This window comes from Haemaphysalis longicornis, unplaced genomic scaffold (assembly GCF_048455015.1).
Source record: "Haemaphysalis longicornis isolate Haplotype H1 unplaced genomic scaffold, Haemaphysalis longicornis Haplotype H1 scaffold_7, whole genome shotgun sequence".
In the NCBI taxonomy this organism is placed as follows: domain Eukaryota; kingdom Metazoa; phylum Arthropoda; class Arachnida; order Ixodida; family Ixodidae; genus Haemaphysalis; species Haemaphysalis longicornis.
In genome coordinates this window covers 135519329-135539252 of record NW_027526422.1, presented here as the reverse complement: position 1 = coordinate 135539252, position 19924 = coordinate 135519329, and the positions used below count along the sequence as shown (strand labels likewise).

The 19924-nt window shown below is 47.0% G+C and overlaps 1 protein-coding gene across 1 annotated transcript in view; it reads right to left on the bottom strand.

The window, feature by feature from the left end:
- LOC144146551 (uncharacterized) overlaps positions 1 to 19924 on the bottom strand; it is a 45843-nt gene that overhangs the window by 6465 nt on the left and 19454 nt on the right. Inside the window, exons 3-6 of the mRNA XM_077678495.1 lie at positions 12706 to 13508; positions 5440 to 5626; positions 3670 to 3752; positions 2362 to 3190 (exon numbers count right to left, since the gene is read on the bottom strand). Coding sequence (XP_077534621.1) covers positions 2362 to 3190; positions 3670 to 3752; positions 5440 to 5626; positions 12706 to 13508 — 1902 coding nt within the window. The remainder of the gene's footprint in view (positions 1 to 2361; positions 3191 to 3669; positions 3753 to 5439; positions 5627 to 12705; positions 13509 to 19924) is intronic.

The window sequence follows — 19924 nt, the reverse complement described above, 5'->3', positions numbered from 1 at the left end:
AACCAGCCACGTCTTTTCTTGCGCACCTATATAACAATGACTGCATATATGCTAGCCTAGACTAGACTTATTACTACAGTTGGCTATCTAGCAGTCATAGAGTTTTAGCAGTTACTTTCTTCCTTCATCATCACCCCTGAAGCAAACTAGGCAGACGCCATTATAGTATTTTGTTAAAGTTGATAATAGCAAACATATATATAATGGCAGTATATTTTCTTGATGCGAGCAACGTCTTTTGTTGTCGTAAGTTGTTGCTACTCAAAAGCGAATAAAAATGGATTAACAAACGAAGTTATTATCATCGTCATCTACATCTAGATTTACTGTTTTGTGTTTTGTTCAGCGTCCAAGCATTCACCATTCACTGTTTGTGGGCTTTTCACAAACAGAACGGCCGGATAAAAAAATTATTCCCCGCAGACATACGCAAACACACGCGCACACGCATACGCGCGCACACGCGCACACACACGCGCACACACACACACACACACACACACACACACACACACACACACGCGCGCGCGCGCGCGCACACGCACGCACGCACACAAAAGCACCGTGCGTCAAATCCACGCAGGCAAACAACTCACTCAAATGGAGGCTTAGCAAGGCTATGTGAGCTCAAGTATTTATACCTAGGTTTACGACGTGATCGTGCGCTGTTTTGGTGGCTTAGAGGTTAAGTACTCGCCTACTGATTCAAAGGGCGGAGGTTCGAAACCCGCTCGATGACCTTTGTGTTTTTTTTTTTTTAACCGTGCTTTAATTAAAGTTTTTCTGCCTTAGGTTATATTTTGACATTGTTGTTGCTCTTGTTGCTCTCGTCTGGCTGTGTCCCTTTTTTTTCTGTCGCAATATATTTCTACCGCAAGCTCTGCCCCAAAAAACAGTACACCGCTCAGCATTTAGTTGCAAGGATAAGCCATTTTACAACGACCCTGAAGGAAAACACACACTAGGACAATCGGAAGCCACTTTTTAGGTTGTTTTTGTTTTCATTGCTTCGTTTTCTATTCGGCTTTTTGTGTTTTTACTTTTTCTGGTCTGTATATTCTTCTCCCTCCCACTTTTTTTTCGTAATGGGAGGGACGAGGCACTTCGAACAGCCTCGTTCAATATGTATCCTTCTTACGCCACTGTTTCATACAAACGTACCAGTTGGTAATATTAATTCTGCGCATTTATCAGACCTCACTAGCACGAAATAACGTATACAGTGCTGCAGAATTTCCACAAACCATCGGCATTGTTTCTTACCATCTCTAGCCAAGCCAAAAAACTTAACCTTTCGAGTATAATTAAGGCTTACATGCTCGACTTTATGTTTACTTGAGGAAGCACAATCTTCAGAAAAAGAATGTAAGGCAACAAATAGTTATCCTTCCTCCCAGTGTCCTAGAGGCAACACAAAAGACATAAGTCAGTCTTTTGACTTCATTTTGCCTTCAGTACATACATAAGCAACAGCATTACGGCACACAGAAGAATTAAGACAGCAAATTCAAGTTCTATCTTACCGCCTTTGTCCTAGAGGCAACACAGGGGAAACAGGCCAAAGTCTTTTGACTTCATTTTGCCTTGAGTACACACATGGGCAATAGCATTGCGGAACTCAGAAAGAGAAGAAAGCAAGTCATTTTTAAAGTTTTATACCTCTCATCCGAAATAAAATCTTCGTATAGAAATTTAAACTTTGTCTTTACCATAGTACATATAAAGGTAAAACATCATGGCTGTTTATCCGGCAGTCTATAAAAAGTACACAGCCTGTTTATGTCCTAGAGGTAACACAAAGGAAAAGTCAAAAGAAAGGCCACACAGTCAACATGCAGGAGACACAAAGTAAACAGAAAGGAAAAGTTCATTTTCATAAGGGGCGGCCTCTCTTCTGATGGAGCCGAAAAACAAAAATGCCCGTGTGTACGAGATTTCGGCGCACGTTAAAGATCCCCAGGTGGTCAAAATTATCCGCAGCCCTCCACTACGGCGCGCCTCATCGTCTACGTTGCGTCGGCGCGTTAAACCCCACAACCAATCAAACAGATTTCGGCGCACGTTAAATATACCCAGGTGGTCATAAATAACCTGGAGCCATCCACTACGGCGCACCTCACCGCCTGCATTGCGTCGGCGCGTTAAACCCTACAATCAGTCAATCAATCATTCACATTGGGATTATTGAAAAAGATTCGTAGATAAGTAAACTGGCTAAGCATTGTATTCCTGCACTGAAGAACCTCTATTGCAATTAGAGCAATACAAATTGCGGTGATACACCGAGTCAGTGCGCTCTTGTTGTCCGTCAATGTTCGCGTCATTCAGTGACAAGCTAAAGAAATTTTTGCAAGCACTTACACTTCTTCTTGCGGAGGAGGGTGGTGTAGTCGAAGGGAGAGCCGAGACCGTAGCCGTAGTTCAGGCCGTAAGAGCCGAGACCGTGGCCGAAACCGTAGTGGCCAACGCCGTAGCCGAGACCGCTGACACCGTAGCCGTAGACTGGGGCAGCGTGGGAAACGCCGTAGGAGACAGCTGGGGCAGCATGGGCGACGCCGTAGGAGGCGACCACTGGGGAAGCGTGGGCGACGGTGGCCACAGCTGGGGCGTGGTGGACGGCGGTGGTGGTGACGGCTGGGGCAGCAGCGTAAGTGGCGACTGGAGCAGCGGCGTAGGTGGCGACTGGGGCGGCGTGGTAGGAAGCGACGCGGGTGATGGCTGGGGCAGCAGCGTAGGTAGCAACTGGGGCAGCAGCCACGACTGGGGCAGAGCGGACGACGCTGGTCACGGCGGGGGCGGCGTGGTAGGTGGCGACACGGGCCACAGCTGGAGCAGCGGCGTAGGTGGCAACTGGAGCAGCGGCGTAGGTGGCGACGGGGGCAGCGGCGTAAGTGGCGACTGGGGCAGCGTGAGCAACGGTGGTCACGGCTGGAGCAGCGTGGTAGGTGGACACGGTCTTGGCAACCGCTGGGGCAGCGACGGCGTAGCTGGCGGCTGGGGCGTAGCTGTAGCCCAGGCCGAGACCAGAGTAGCCGACACCGTGGGCAAGGCCGTAGTTGGACAGGCCGTAGCCGCCGTAGCCGCCGTAGCCACCGAGGCCATATCCGAGGCCGTAACCACCGTAGCCGGCAAAGCCGGTGTAGCCAGCGAAGGCGCTGGTGGCCAGAGCGAGAACAAGGCAGGCACGGATCTGCAATGATAAAAAAAATGTTTCATCGGTGTTCCCGAACCTTACTGCGTCGTTAGTCTTAAAAATCGTATTTTAGCATTTTTTCACAGTTCTAGTGACCACGCACTTTTCGGTTGACGTCGTGCGTACGAGATTATTAGCGAGTGTAGTCTTAATATGGGCGTTCGTAAGCGATTATAGTTTTGTGTAAAGTCGCAATTTTGTTTTTGCTTTGTACGAAAACGTGAAGTGTATCTCCGTTACGCCTCCGCGCATGGTTTCAGATCGACAAAATTTGCCTTTTTACAATCTTTGCTTTTCCATTGTGCATAATCTTTGAAGAATAACAAATTTATCTGGACTAAACTTTCACAACCTATCCATCGGAGCAAATTGATGTTTCACTGTTATCCTTAAATAAAATCGAAACTTAGAGTAACGCGGCTAGAGTTTCGGAAGATTCTGGTCAATATTACCATAGCCGCAAGCAGGCCACTCACCATGGTCTCTTTCAGCTGCTGTTGGTCCAACTGCTGAATTTTCTTCTGTTCGAGTCCCTTTTTATACATAATGGCTGTTGAGGCTCATCCAGTTATTCCTAAGCTGAGAGGGAATGAAACAAAATGCTATTGGATAAGGAGGATGCCCGCCACAGAAAGTAGCAAGAACAACGTGAACGCTGCTGTTGGCGTCTCGAGCATGATCTGCATTGTAATAGGATCAACGCACACTAAAGGAGTGCTCTACGTGGACAACCGCAAAGAGAGGTTACACCCTGACCTTGACATCGTTACAAATGGACGTGTGTGTAGGATATGATCGCCGCAATGAACGCCAAGTTATCATGAAACACAGAGTAACCACGTAAGATGAGTAATTATGGAACATAATGACAAGTAGAACCCGGATCCTGCACCTTCATGGCAATGTTTTAATTGATGAGCGTCGGCACTTTGATGAGATCATTTCATTGACAAATAACTCATAGATTCAAGGCATGCGACGCATTCATCTGTTTTTTTTTCGATTTCAGTTTGTGTTTGCATTATTTCGGAGTAAGCACAAAAACGTAGAAAACGGATACAAATACCACAACGTTGTCACTTTTCGCTGGATATGTGACCTTTAAAATGTATACGGGGCATAGCGGGGGCTTGTGAAACGAGAGTGTTCACTAGATCCCTGACGTAATTTAGAGTAAATGTGGCGGCTGTAGAAAGTGTTGCATTACAACGATTAGGACAAGAAAAAGACTATACTGAGCGCACGTAGCCAGAGCTACGCTTGCACAAACGCACACTGCAACCGGTTGTTTACGACACTGCGTGCACCGGGGCACATTCTTTTACCACCGTATTACTGTCTATGGCCTGATCTGCACACGAGGAAGTATTTGGTGATAGAAACCTTGGCTGCATTCTTGTTCCGTTTTTGCCAGTTTTCTATTTTGTGCAATAAACTCAGAATTCATAGCTAGCTCCAGGAACTCCACATTCTATTTCAAACGTTGTTTTCTTCACCATGGCGAGCGGGGAGGCCAATGCATGCCACATGGGAACGAATTCTTTACGGGACGGCTGAGCATACAGGTTGGTTCAGAGTCAGTATCCCCGCTTTGTTGCTGCGTAACCCGAAGCATCATTATATAATGCGCCATAGACCACATTTTTAAAGCACAAATGTTGTTTGCTCTTCAAACTATGGGACACGTTAGGGCCAGTCGTTGATCACACAATCGGCTGTGGCACTGCAGATCCGAGAGAAAATCTATAACTGCGAACGTTCATGTCATATTCGGTGCTCGTTGTGGCTCCACGCGAAAGCTTCACCAATGGGTGAAGTAATGTACATATTTAACAAAAACCTGCTAGCATTGTAAAAACGTTCGAAACGTAAAATATCTGCGAAAGAAAAATTTTGGCATTAAAGCATGAAAGCTGCATCACGAGTGGGGTCGCGTTGGTGTAAAGGGCTACTGAAAAAACTTGACGCCCAAAATGACTTTACCGCGCGGCGAAATACGATACGGACAAGCTTTGCAAATCGGTTATGCGTACGCCTCAAGTCCACGCTCAACGCTTAGCACACTTTATTCAATGTTGACGGACAGAGCCCGTTGTATCTATAATTGCGCAAAATGTACCCCAGAAAAAAATAGACGGACTCCAGACAAAGGTGGGAATCAACTTGAACCGATGCTCCGATGGCAAGCAGTTTTGAATTCGTTCCTCACAAAGTGCTTGTCGAAGTATTTCTCCGTGCCAACATACCAGCCCCGCTGCTCTCGCAAGGCAACGAGGCGCTCTTGTCGACGCAGCGGAATGGTTCGGACGGTGACCGAAGTGCAGTCCGTGTCGCTTCCGTAGGAGATGTGGATTGGTTCGGTAGGGGTTGAAGGGAGGCCGGTGGCTCTTCGCTTCCATCGACTAATGAAATAGAACAAAACACTCCCTTCACCTTTGGAGAGTTTGCAGGTCAGAGGGATGCTAGCAGGCTTTTCCTGGGTTTGTAGCTGGACTAAGAGGCTCCGCCTTAAAACGCTATCTTTTGTAGTTCCAGCATGGCGTAACTTTTGACAAAGCTTTTGTAGGTCCAGCAAAAAAAAAATTACTGAGTTGGACTTATAATCTACATCCTCTGTCTTGTAGGCGGGGTCCTGTACGCATGTGGACTGAGGACTACTCTTAGACCCTAACGTTTCAAGCTCACATTATTCTGATATTACTCGGGTTGGTACAAATATATCGACTTTGTGGCTCAAATTTAGCCGGAAGGCATCGCAATATAGCCAAATTGTCTTCATTGTTTACTTCTGTTTGGGAAATTTGTTGCTTAGATCAGAATCAACCTTCAACCTGAACATTTCTTGATTTAGTCAGGACTCCCGACATTGCTAATGCTAGATCTTATTCCTTGTTGCCACTTATAATGCTTCGGATGTTGTATTTACAATAATCACTTTTGTAGAAGAAGCTATGCAGAAAGTTCTGCGAATTAGCCGAAGCAAGGCATACAGAACCACAAATAGCCTCGCGTAGTCTGCATCGGCACCAGAGTACAAAAGAATACTACAGCTAAAAACTCCACGAAGCTGCGGGAGCCGTATATCAGATAGAGCAGGGTTATGTTTACGGAGTCCGAGAGCACCAAGTGTGCCACTTCTTTCTGCTGTGAAAAAAGCAAGCGCTTATTCTTCAGTAGCCTTGTTAAAGCAAGGGCAACCTCCCAAGCGTTGGACATTCGCATCATATAGATACGACATCTTAAAGGGACGATGAAGAGAGAACACAGGTTTGTTTAACTCCAAATACTAGGGGATTTACAGTGCCCCCAACGCTTGTCTAACGAACCAAACTTGCAATTAGTCTTCATAAGACCTAAATATGTACCTAGGTAATTAAGTGACCTTTTTTCTTTATTACGATGGCCTAACAGTACTCTGCAGAAAACGCGAACAAACCGGTAGTATCTTTATGCGTCTTTTGCAGTGTGGCAAGCATTGCATTCGGGATTAACAAAGTTGAGCGTATTTTCACTTCCTGTAGTCACACCCGCGAAGGCAAACGGCCTGTACAACGAAATCGCCGTTGATGAAGCGCAGAAATGTAGCCGCGTTCCTGCTTGCTTCGCCAATAATAGTTCTTTTCCCCTCCTGACACGTGAAACCGTCCTGTCTCCCTCTTTCCTACCACTCACCATATTGCAAACTACACACGCTCTTTCCCACCCACCTCGTTCCTCTCATGATGCATACAATGGAGGTTTCTTCAATTAAGTTTAATATTACCGCCTTCGCACTGCCTGCCCACCCTCATTTCACAGCGCTCTTCTATCTCGGCTCTCTTTGACGCCACTTTCACGTGTTGTTTTTTTAAACGAGAACAATTTAACGTATATAATAGGTAAACAAACGCTGCTATTCTCGATTATGTGCTTATATTTGCCTTACGTATTCATGAATGTTTCTTAGCCCCGAATAATGTGTGACATGTATGAACCACGGGATAGTAACTTGCTTCGAAGCAGGCAGATAGCCCGCTAAATTCTTGTCCGGAGGGTCCCAAAACGGACCATTGTTTTCCGATTAAACACGCCAACAAAGAATATCATCTTTATTGTGTTGAAATGAAGCGCGTCACGAATTCCTTCCCGTAGGTGAACCCGGCATTATAAGGGTCAATACTCCTGAAAACGTTCTCCTCAATCCGAGAGAAAAAGCTGTGCCTCTGGGACTTTCTAGGAAAACCTGTGGGGTACCTCAGGCTGTTAAACACCACCGCACCATTCGTCTTACTTGCGGGTGTGACGTAAATCTCACCAAGAGCTATACTTGTAAAGTGTGCTTTGATGCTCGGCACGGTTGTGCTTTGGAAAAATCTGCTTTCAATGAATATTCGTACCTTCATTGTGGCAGATTTAGCACAAACGGCGTATGGTCATGTGTAGGCCAGTCATACGATAACTAATTTGTAGCATTGAGATACCAATCAGTATTCCATTGAGGACTCAATATGATTATAACGCGGCTGAAAGAAGTCGGTACCACTTTTAATGTTTGTATTTTTTGCCGTTTTCTGCAACTTCGGAGAACTCAAGGAGATTACAGACAATTTCAACATTTGTCTGCACAAACTTTAAACTCAGTTTCCTGTTCTTGTAACACGTGTACTGGCAAAGAAGTGTGAACGAGCTGCCCCACTGTTTGTAACGTCAATGGTTTCACAATTACACCACCGAATGGTATTTTCTTTCCCTAATAGCTTCCTTGAATGTTTTCGCAGTGTGAATCGTTGTAGTGACATCTACGTGGCCACATCATATATAGTAACAGCAGCAAAAATCACAGCAGAATTCAGTGATGTTTCGCTGATAAGAAAGCACGATTGCCGATACTCTACTGCTCTAGTTGTCACCGCCGTACTGCAATAATCATTCCTGTGGCTACTAAAAACAAGGTAGCGACCTCTACGGCGCTTCCAATATTTGCAATAATATTGCTACTAGGCCATTCCAAGCGGATTCATCGCTAGGCCCAGCAAGGTGCTTGACGATACCAACGTCCGCAGTACCGCCATATATAACTGTGACATTAGTACGAAAACAAATAAGGCTTCCACCTTATTTAGCAATGTCATGTGCCCATTGGCTGATCTCTGAATCACCATTAGATTGCCGACAAGCGGTCTCTGGTCTCATATTCTGTACATTGGCTGCGTTATATCGAAGAGACAAGGTACTCTGCGTCCCTGCAGCCTCGTCTTTGACAGTGCGGGAAATGCTCCTGCAGGACCTACTTTTTACTTTCTGCGCAGAAGTAAAAACTTGTGTTCAGGTATAACGCAGTTCTCTTCAAAAAACCGTAATTCATCCAGGAACAATGGGCGATTCAAAATGTTCATTTTATTGTTATTCGCGCATAGAAGTGCCGAATCGCCCGCTTTTCCAGAAGTACAAAGTTGGTCAGTGTTATTAAGTTGTTGGTAAGTGTGAACTCAAAGATGGCAAAATATTCCGGCTGAAACGTAACTTCTTTAAATGATAATTCAACAAAAATATACCTGAAATACAAAACAACGGTGCATGCAAATAGAGCGAAGAGTGGGTGTAGTTATGTGCCACCTGTTTGCAGAAACAGCACGCTGATCGGCGTCCCTGGACACTTCACTTTGGCACGATCTCGTTCCGGGTACGCAATATTCCCCCCATTATTAATTGCCGGCACCCTGCACTTTGGCGCCACCACAAGCCTTTGGCTAAACATGCAACCTGAGTGGATTTGGGGCCATTCCAGTAGAAAAAGTTACTGAAAACCAGTTAAATTCGTTTGTACCTATTCATAAAGTACTCCTTGGTGCTTTTAACAAATTACATACCCTTTTCAATCAGATTGGCAGCAAACTGAGCATCTCCACTGAACCTGAAAAAAATGATGGTGCAACGACGCGTCGGTTTTAAGTGCAATGCACTTCTTAAGCGACCCTGAACCTGCGTCCACCGGTGATGTCCGCGCACGTGGAGATGGGCGCGCGCAGCCTGGCCGCTGACATAGCACATACCCACGTGGGGGATTGGCCAGGAATCTCCTCGTCTTCCTTGGCAACGGGGGGAGATGGGCGCGCGCTGCCTGGTCGCTGACATGGCACATACCCACATGGGGGATTGGCCAAATATCGGGCGTGAGAAGGGCTAATGCACCTGCTTAAAGGAGTACTGACACGAAATTTCAAAGCTGAGATCCGCTCTAGCAATCAAGTACAACGACAACACAAATAGGTGTCTGTGAATAAATGCATCTTTCTTTCTTTGTAGTTGTGTGTGTGTGTGTGATCTCTCTTTCGCGAACATTACCGAACCGCGCAAATTCAACTCGTGCATTCGCACTTTCACATTCTTCCCCTCGGGGAAATGCGGGGAATTTTTCCTAAGACGGTGTTAAGTTTGTACAGTAAACATCCTAAATTATGCTTTTACAAGTAGGATGCTGCTAACCTTTATTTGCACATAACCAAAAAGGGAGAAGTCCGGGTACCCAGCCTCTGCAGCGAAATGGTGCAAGTGTGCAAAGAGCTAGGGTAAAATCAGTTTTGGGAAAAACAAATGGAGTCCTCTTTGGTTTTCGTGCCACGCAAGGGGTTCCACCTTCTTATCTATCAAAATTTAAACGAATCTTATACCCCAATTGTGTAACTACGTGAGGTAAGATTTGAACTACCTCTGTCCAGTGCCCAGCGGCCACCGTGCTACACAGCGTGCATCAAAAACTATAAAAAAATGCTCGAAAGCTGTGTTCATAGCAATGTCCAAATGGCCTGAATTAATGTGTCGATGCGAGCTAGTTGGTACTTCATCATGGGAACAGGTTAAGCGGCAGCCATGTGCAGGGCACGATTGCTAGCGTTCTCCATCAAGCAAGCACAGCGCCCCTTTCCTGTCTGTTTTTACTTCCTCCAGTTGTGCCTGGCGCTTAACCTGTTCCCATGTCCAAATGGCCACATGGAGAATCATGTGACCATTGATGTGTTCACATGTGGAATCGTGTGAACACCTTTAATAGAACCATGACGAAATTCGCGAGCTGATATTCAGAGTGTTCATTGCTTGCTCTGTTTATTGCCCACTTAAGCCGTTCATGTACCAATCCTAGGCTACCGTCATCATCATCGTCATCGGCGTCATCGTCGTCCTCATAAGTATGGTTGTGTCCACTGCAGGAAGAAGGCCTCTCCGAAAGGTCTCCAGCCATGTCTGTCGAGTGCTAGCTGAGTCCCGCCTAAACATTGGGGTGGGGGGTGGTTTTGTGGTTTTGAAGCAAATGTACTCATTCACAGTTGCCAAATTCTTCTCTGGTGAGAAAATGCTCCTTTCGTTCGAGGGGGCCTCACATAGTATAGTTCCCCTCTGTAGTACAGCCTCGTAGTGCTTCCGGCGAAGTTGTAACCGGAGCAGACAACATTTAAGACCAAGTTATGTTAGGGTAATGCGCATATATGTGAAAATAGCGTGGAAGTAGTATTGGCTATCACCTGAGAAGTTTATCTGCTGAGTAACGCTTTCGTTATAGCAGAAAAGCTGCCGATTTTAGTGCTTCCACAAAACTATTTTTTCGATTGAGCTAGTGGACGCATTTAGCCTTGCTATGCATGATATTGTAGCATATAGACAGCTTTTCCAAACACATCACAGCTGTTTTGTGGAAGGTACAATTATTCACAGCCTTTTGGTATAATAAGAAAGTGCACAAAAAGGTATACACACAACGTGTATAGGCGATTGTAGTGGGCCTAAAATAATTTTAGCAATTTTAAGATATACAAATTGTTCCCAGGTTCCCTGGCTATGATTCAACATATAAATGAACGCTGTACAGCAAGTTTTAGATATTTGCAGACCCGTGAACCTAGGAAAACTGACGGCTGTGCCACTCCTCGAAGCCACTCTAAAGTAACTCGGTCTCTGTAAAATATGGGTCCAAGCATACTTTTTTGTGTTCCCACACTGTATCCTTATCACTTCAGTGGTAAAGGACAAGAAAAAAAATCCAGTGCCATCGAGAAGCATCGCGCATCACTCCGTACGCTAATCTGACACGAGTGCCAGGCTGTATTGAAAGTGATAACGCGATACGCCGCGGGGCATTTGGCAGAATATACCTGTCATACGTTGTACAGACCGTGCACATGAAGGTAAAACCGCAGTCGTCTGATAGGAAGCATGTTTTTTTTTTAAATACAGCTCGAAGTCAAAAACAAACCTACCTGGCAGACCCTGTCCTAGTCTGAGGCCTTTAAAATGGGAGCGTTATCATTAGAACTCAATATCTAATGATTACGCATCGTTATAGGAGTCATCACTTCTTGTGGGGTAGCAAAAAGCAGCAGCAGCAGCAGCTCCCGAAGTCCCTGCCACACCCGCGCACTTTTGCGGTGCACGCCGTGAAGCGGACACCATTCTCACACAACTCGCCACTATCACAGGTTCAAATTTCACTCACGCCACCATCTCCGCAGGCAAAATATGAACAAAACAAAACATAATAAAAAAGGGAGTTTTGAATAAATACGTCAGATTGCGTTAGTTGTCCGCAAGGTGCCGTTTTTAACTTCCGCGGGATGTTTGAAATCATCGGAACTCCATGTCCAATGGCCTACGGCACCGTAAGGAGAGAGTTAAGCGTATGACAAAATGACAGCACTTTGTTGGGAAAGCAGAACTGTGAGAAAAAAGCTGGAAGAGATTTAAAGGATCTGAGTAAGTAATTTTCCTGGACGCCGCTTTAATATTACCGATGTTTGAGCGTGAAGTGTGGTTGTACTGTTCTTTCCAACGCCCTTTCCGCTACGTTTATTGTGCTGAGTGCTTTTATTTGTCCTGTATGAGTGCTTGTGTTAAATGCTACCCTACAAGGCTATACGTGAACAGCTGGTTTAGTTCGTGAAGGCGCTACTCGTTCTCTCCGCTGTTGAAAATGTAATATTGCCGCGAACCATGTATGGGTTTGTTTACTTATTGTTTGTTTTTACTGCAGGGCCAAGCCCGGCTGTGTTATCTGCGTTCCAAGCTAAGCGCGGCTTCCATTCTTTATTTTTATGCCACATGGGCTATCACATTCAGATAAGCAGACTGTTTCGCCCTAACGTCGCTAGCCCAGAATAATCTTCTGTGATCTACAATGTTCTGTATGCAAATCGACGGTTCCAGAAACACTTGCGCCGAAAGATAAAAGCCTGCAGAGCAGACGCCGCGGCATTCGAATCGCCAAAGGTCGCCTGCACACGTCACTTTTTTGACTGCCGCTTCGCCGCCTCTGTATTCTTTGAGTTGGTAGGGGAGCACAAGTTCGCTCCAATAAACTTGTTTTCCTTGAAGACAACTGCGTCGTCTTTGACTTCGTGACAATATGAAGGGCAGAGAATTCTTTATTACGTCGTACAATGAACTCTTTAGCTCTTTCTCAACGTATCAGGGAAAGAGCAAACATTTGTTTATTGGTTGAAAAACAAGCCGCACTGTCCACTATAATAGCCTAGAGTTCCTACATCGTACTCGCACACTGCGCCGGCGTTGGCAACACCAAAGCACGGGACACATGGGGCAGCGTAGGAAACACCATAGCATGCAACAAATGGCGCAGTGCTGGCGGTGGTGGCCGTGGTCTGGGCCTGGGGCACGGTGGTGGTGGTAATTTCCGAGGCGTAGCGGACGACAACTTCACTCTCTACGGAGGACGCAGCGTAGGTGGCGATTGGAGCAGCGGCGTAGGATGCATCTGCCGTGGATGGGTACGTGGCTCGGTAGGTCCCGTCTGGAGCCGCTGCATATGCGGTGACTTCGGTAGCGGCGACGACTGTGGCAGAGAGGGCAGCGCTACCTTCGCCGGAAGTAGCTTCGTAGGTGGCAGCACGGGTTACATTTGCGGCAGTGGTGTAATTGGTGACTGGGGCATCAGTTATGACTTCAGCAGTACGGAGGCCACTGGTCGTCGAGGCAGGGGCGTGGTACGCGGCGACACTGGTTTCCACAGTCGGAGCAGCGGTGTACGAGGAAACTGGGTAGGCGGATTGGGTGGTGAGAGGGGTGGACGTGTAGCTTGTGACTGGGGTAGGGTGAGCGACTTTTGTCACGGCTGCAGCATCGTGGTCAGTGGGCGTGGTCTTGGCAATAGCTGCGGCAGCAACGGAGTAGCTGGAGACAGGGGCGTCGCTGTAGCGGAGGCCAAGAGCAGAGTGTCCCAAACTTCTGGAACGGCCGTTGCCAGGCAGGGTCTTGCCGACGTCGCCACCAAATTCGTAGAAATAATCGGCGGCATAGGTTGCGTAGACAGTGAAGAGCATGGCCAGAGCTATTCCAAAAAAGGCACAGATCTGTGCGTGGAAGATGTAAAAATAGGGATTAAATTCTTCTCCAAAATCGTAAAGTTTTCTTTGCTTCTCATATAAGCACAGATGTTTTGATAATGGGTTTGATAATTGATGATAATGTATTGATGATAATGTTTTGATAATTCATGTTATGGCTGGAATAACTCCATCCACGCGCTACATTGATTCTTATCTCGTGGGAAAATTGCGGGCATGACGTGTCCGAAACTGCATATTTGCTTACATGTCTGAAAATAAATCAGAAGATTAATATTACGTCTCTATGACGCATATAAAAGGGTAGCTATTTCAAATAGCTGCACTGTTTTTCTTAGCGCTGAAGCGTTGTCAGTCTGGGATGCGTTTTGGTGCGCTGCCCTTTGGCGGCCGTCTGTGAGCTGAGCCGGTTGTCGGCGTAACCGAGGGAACAATGGCCTGGACCGACGAGTGACAAAAAAGGGAACGGTGAAAGAAAGCAATGGAGGAGAGTGTCGCGAAATTGGGAGGGGAGGGCTTTTCGCCGAGGCGGCGCGAGCCAGCGCTCTCCGAAAGTATGCGGTGGGGGAGGGGAAAGGGCAGTATGCTGTTCCCGCAGGAGGCGCTCGACGGCGCGACGCTGGGGCGGAAACGTGAGGGGGGCGTGCGCGTGACTATGATGTGCGTTCTCTTAAGAAGCAGTTCGCAGTCCCTTCCTAAGACGAACTTCTTGCCGCCGGCGCAGAGGCTCACCATAGCTGCCGTCGAGAGAACCCACGAGTTAGTGCTGCCTCAGCGCACTGCTGCTGCGCCCAAATATCGCATTCGGGACTATCGTAATGGCCAGTTACTTTTTTATTATTTCCACTCTCACCCTCCACAACATAAAGCGCTTGCCTTCGCCGAACTATTCAGCTAACTACTCAGCCAAAAGTATTATTTCTGCTTTAGCATTACGGCTATTTCAAGGCGAAACTATGCCTGGACAAGAAACGTCCGTCTGAAATTTTCGTTAATCCTCAACGTTCCGGAGAATCAAAGGCAGGTTTCTTACCATGGCCACTTTCAGCTGGCGATGGTGCAACTGGTGATTCGCCATCATCGTCATACCAAATGGCTGGTCGATGCAGCTGCAGTGCTTTCAGGCAAGCAGGCTAAAAATGGAAGGAAAAGGTACAAAAAAGATTATGCGAGCGCAGAAAGAAGTACTAAGAGTGGCGTGAGGCAGGCCGACAACGCCCGGGGCATGATCTGCATGAAAATGAGATGCAAGACGCCGCATTAGGCAACGCTTCAGGGGGCCACGAAGTTACAAATCGACCTCGACTTTGTTGCGACCAAACGTGTTCTGCATTAGGCCATCATCCACCTCGAGGCCAAACCACGTTTGATGAGATTTAAATTTATTAGGTAACGTAAGAGAAGATGTAGGAACAAGATGGCAGCCGAAGCTGTGCTTTACTTAGCGTGAGTTTGAGAATGTTCCTACGTGCAGACAGTTTGTATCGCATCAATATTGTTTTCGAAATGCCGAATGCCGAAGGAGCCCTGCAATACCACGCAATAGCCGGTGTGATTGATTTTAAATTTCTATTTGTGACTTTACGGCACTGGAATGCACAAAAGTAAAAATGATTGAAAAGCGCATTACAAAAACGTATCACGCTTCACTAAACAGGTTGTAGACACTAGAAAAATGTATGCGTTGGGAATCAGGGTTTGTGAAAGTTAAACTTGGCACTGTGCCTGCCGCGATGGCGTGTACTAAGTTTTTGTAGACGAGACGCGCGCTGGCGGCACAACGTCCGAGGCAAGGTCGAAATCGCAGGGTGTGCATCAAGCCCCGTTTGAGCTTGCGTAGACAAACCGTGTCGCCGGTCGAGAAGCTGGCTCCGCATGGCCCGAGGCTGCTTCTTTAGACTTAATATCGGTGCCGACAGAAGAATCCGCTAAAATAAATTGATTCCTGTGATACAAAACTTTTCTTCAGTCCAGTTTATACCACTATTTCTCTCCAATTGTGTCGCGCTCATCCTTTCACTATTCCTAAAGAACTTTGCGTACGGCGTCCCAATTACGCACGAAGGCTTTCACTTGGGTCAGCATCGCCTGACGCACCGAACTGACCAATCGCTAACACTGGCGGATAAAAGCCCATTCGCAATCTTATGCACAAGGGGCGTTCTTGGTGGCACTAAAATCATGCTCTTCATACAATAGTCATCACAAAATGCCTATGATCAGATTGTGTGCCGACTTGTCATCACAAAAGAAATTGCAATGTTTTTTTGAAACAATTCTCGTAACGACTCCAAAATTAATAGTTTTATGGGCACATCCACGATATACCGGTCGTTGTGGTCGACAAGTTACAGCTGACATTTTTCGTTTACACGCCGTAACCGGATGACCTCTGGGTTCCAAGTTCTACAGGTAAATTCCTTTGGCCGTTGCAAAATGCACGACGTCGCAACGGCACGGTGCTCTCATAAATCCTTCCTTGCTACGCGCATGTTAGGCGGATGTTCTGTTTGTCCAGTTCTACGTTTGTAGCCTTAATGCGAGTAATACTCTGACTTTTCCGGCGCACGGGCGGGCGACCCCGTGGTCGGCGACGACACGTCGGCGAGACTATATATACGCCCGCGGCAATTCCTACCACTGTACAGTTCAACACGGCCGGCGCAGCGTAACCAGATGGTAACCAGGCTGGCGCATCCGCAGAAGGTTTTGTGACTAGTGTGCCGATTGTCCTAAACTTCATAAAATGGCCGTGGGCACGCGAACGCCCAGTATGAATTGTCTGGTGAGGTGCCCGCGGGGTACGGGGCCAGCGCGTCCAGCGTGCCTTGCGCGGAATAGAGACATGTCCTATGTCGGCGCTCAGGCCGCCGAAGTGCTCTAGCCTCTGCTGAACGCGCCGGCGTTCTAGGACGTTGGGGTATGTGTCCCCGCATTCGCCGACGCAGCGTAACAGTGCCGCGCGCGCGCCAACGCTACGTCGAAGTATATACGCGCTTTTAGCCCAAGTCTTAAAGGAGTACTGACACGAAATTTCAAAGCTGAGATAACTACGTACAATGCTTCCTTTTTATCAGAAGATATCTCTCAGCAAGTTTCAACAGCAACCGTTCGGCGTAACATATTTTAAATTCATTTTAATCTTCGCCCGCACCAGAAATTCCAGCGCGGGCCGACACGACATCATCTGCTACTTGCCCCAAACTGCCGACGTCGGGGCTCCCGTGACGAAGCCGACGCGCTGGCTGTGGTTGGCGCGCGCTGCTCTGGCGTCTGTAGAGGTAATGGTTTTGGGACTGACGTCATGCTTCCCGGGTGCGTGGGGACGGTGAAGACCTCGGGCGGTCTGGGCGCGCGCCTGCGCTCGCTGTAGCGCGCGTCCAGAGCGGCAGTGGTACGGCAAGAATTGTGACGTCACGTGGTGCCTTCTGTCATGGCGGCCGCTGGGCGTTCGTTTTGTCGAAACCGGAAGTGAGACGAATAAACGACGCCGTAAATGAATGCTTACGCTGCGCTCGACCGTCTAATGCGTCATTCTATGATTAGTTGGCTGGTAGGTACGCATAGCAGCGAAAAAAAAAACGTAACCTGAAAATTTTGTGCCAGTACTCCTTTAATAACACGGAGCTTTTCAGGCCTCCCCACCCGCCGCGGTGGCTCAGTGGCTAAGGCGTTGCGCTGCTGAGCACGAGTTCGCGGGTTCGATTCCCGGCCGCGGCGGCCGCTTTTCTGATGGAGGCGAAAAGCAAAAACGCCCGTGTGTACGAGATTTCGGCGCACGATAAAGATCCCCAGGTGGTCAAAATTAATCCGGAGCCCTCCACTACGGCGCGCCTCATCGCCTGCGTTGCGTCGGCGCGTTAAACCCCACAATCAATCAATCAATTTTCAGGCCTCCCTAATGGCCATGTTACGCAACAACGCACCGCAGGAAAGCCAACTTTACACAGTAGGAGGGCACGTTATGATGATGAAACGCGAATCTTTATTAGATACAAATGTGTTGTCCGGAATTCGATAACTAACATTCATACACTTTGCGAATACAGGCACATCTTGCCAGGCTAACACCGCCTCATCCACCAAAGCAAACACCACCACCAACCCCTGAGACAGTTCAGCATAAATGTGTTTGGTAATTTATTCGAAATAACCTCCGAGCGATTCGCGAAACCAACTTGTGAGAGTGCATAAGAACCAAAACTTAGAATTCATGCGGAAAATTGATAGAATAAAACATTTTGTTCTCCTCAACCATACAAAATTGTAAACGAGTTCAGAACAATGCATCCAACCACTCAAATCACACACAACATCACTATGGTTCGCCGACTCTTCAACTCCCTTTAACGATGGAACTAACATTTTTGATGTCTCGTTTTTTTTTCTGTGGACTGCAATTGAACGGAACCAACTAGCAGCATCATTAATCAACAGCACGGACACAACTGATCATATTGTATTTGGACCTGTACTGTGAACGGGCTGCAATTTTTGTTTGGTTGGTTTTTTAAGTTACGCCCTAAATTTTGTGGTTTCATGTTGTTGAACTTTTGTTGTCCATATCACACCGTAATTACGCCCCTCGGATTGGGCCCTTCAATAGGCCTGCAGTGTTCTGTAAATAAAATACTTAAAAGCAATCATACCAAGTCAAAATCAACGACTACGCGTAATTGACCGAATCAGCACAATCAGATAACCTAATCACAAACTATGAGATGCGAGATGAAAGCATCACGTTCGGTTAGCTCAGCATTGTCGTAGATTTGGGCTTTCGCTGATTGGGTTGTGGACTTCTCATTTGTATTCACAAAAGCTTGGCGTTTGAGCTTCCTTCCAGATAGGGCAGTTATATTTTTGTTGCACGGAAGAGCCTTGGCCATGAAAATTTTGTTGTTCAATTGTGTTTGGACGCTTCCTCGTTCATTGAACTGGGGCGTCAGGTCATTCCGTGAGAAAACTCGCCGCTACTCGTTCCTGTGTTTTATTCAGCTGTGGCCTGAAGTCAGTACGGGGGCATCCAGAAGCCATTTGGTATGGTATCTTTTTTTTAAGGACGCTTTTATACAGACTAGTGTTTGCGAGTGATCAAAACATTTACCATTCCTTCCCAAGGAAAGGTGAGAGAAGCGTGAAGGCTTTCTTACGTGAAAACTTCGTTAATCGTCGTCAAAACCTTTACTAAAAGTGCGTTCAACCTTCGCTGCAAGTACATCCAATCAATCGTCAAACATTCAACGACCCAAATCGCAAACGAAAGATGAACCCAGTCGACAATTTTTTGCACACTAAGCAAACGCCTCTACGAACAATCAAAGTGTATACCGATACGTGGTTTATGAGAAAAAGGTATGCTATTGTGCTCCGTCTTCATGATGGATGCGTGAACCGTATTATGTAGAACCACTGCGTTTAGGCGATTTCCAAAAAAACCCTTTTGACACAGCAGAAGCCTGGTTTGATGCACGCGCCGTGTCCTGAGATCCCAGACCTTTTCCATGGAAGAACCGTTCTGTGGGGAAACGCATCAGTTTTTTGATAGGATGCCATCGGCCCCACTAAAAAAGCGGTCGCTTTAAAAAATTAAGCGCCGCCCCAAAAGACGCGTTGGCAGCTCTCCACATAGCGAAGTTGTGTATTCGGGGTGGGGTAAATGTTCATGTACACATATTCCATGTTCGGCCCTGGGTCGTCTCTGGTAGTGGATTAGACAGGGTCAGACAATGGGTTAGGACAGGTCACATACCATATTAACATGATCGGCCAACGACGGTGACTGCTGGGGTCCGGGGGAGGAGGAACGGGAATCAAACTCAGGGAAGCGCGGTGAGATGCAAGTGACTTTACCAGTTCTTACACCTACGCCGCGCTCACGCCGGCTTTCGAGGTACACTTCAGTCTTCTTACTTGCTTTGATTCCCAAGCACCCAAAGCGCGAAGGAAGATTTATTGTACTTCTCGCGCGTGTCCTGGTGGTTCCATCACAGTACGGCAACATACTTTTGTAGCGTCTTAGCACATAGTTCTGAACGGTCTTCGGGCATATCAGATGCCCGCTCAGGGGGATACGATAATAACAATGACACATGCCATGAGAAGCTCACGCGTGTTTCGGTGATTACCTTTCGGCTTCGACAGCATAGCACCGTCACCCCATACCACAAGATTACGGGCACCGCCAATCAAAGCCTCATGGCCGGCTAATAAGTTTTCTTCTCGTAATGCCGTCGCACTCATACCAAATTAGCAGATTCAAGTGGCCCAATATATTTTTCTTACCATTTGAAGGGATGTGGACGTTTTTGCCAAGGGTTTTTGCCTCGTGGACACATAAATGTTTTCGCACTAAGAAAGAGGTACTTTGAAGAATGCAAGTTGTAAATGTTTTCGTCTGTAA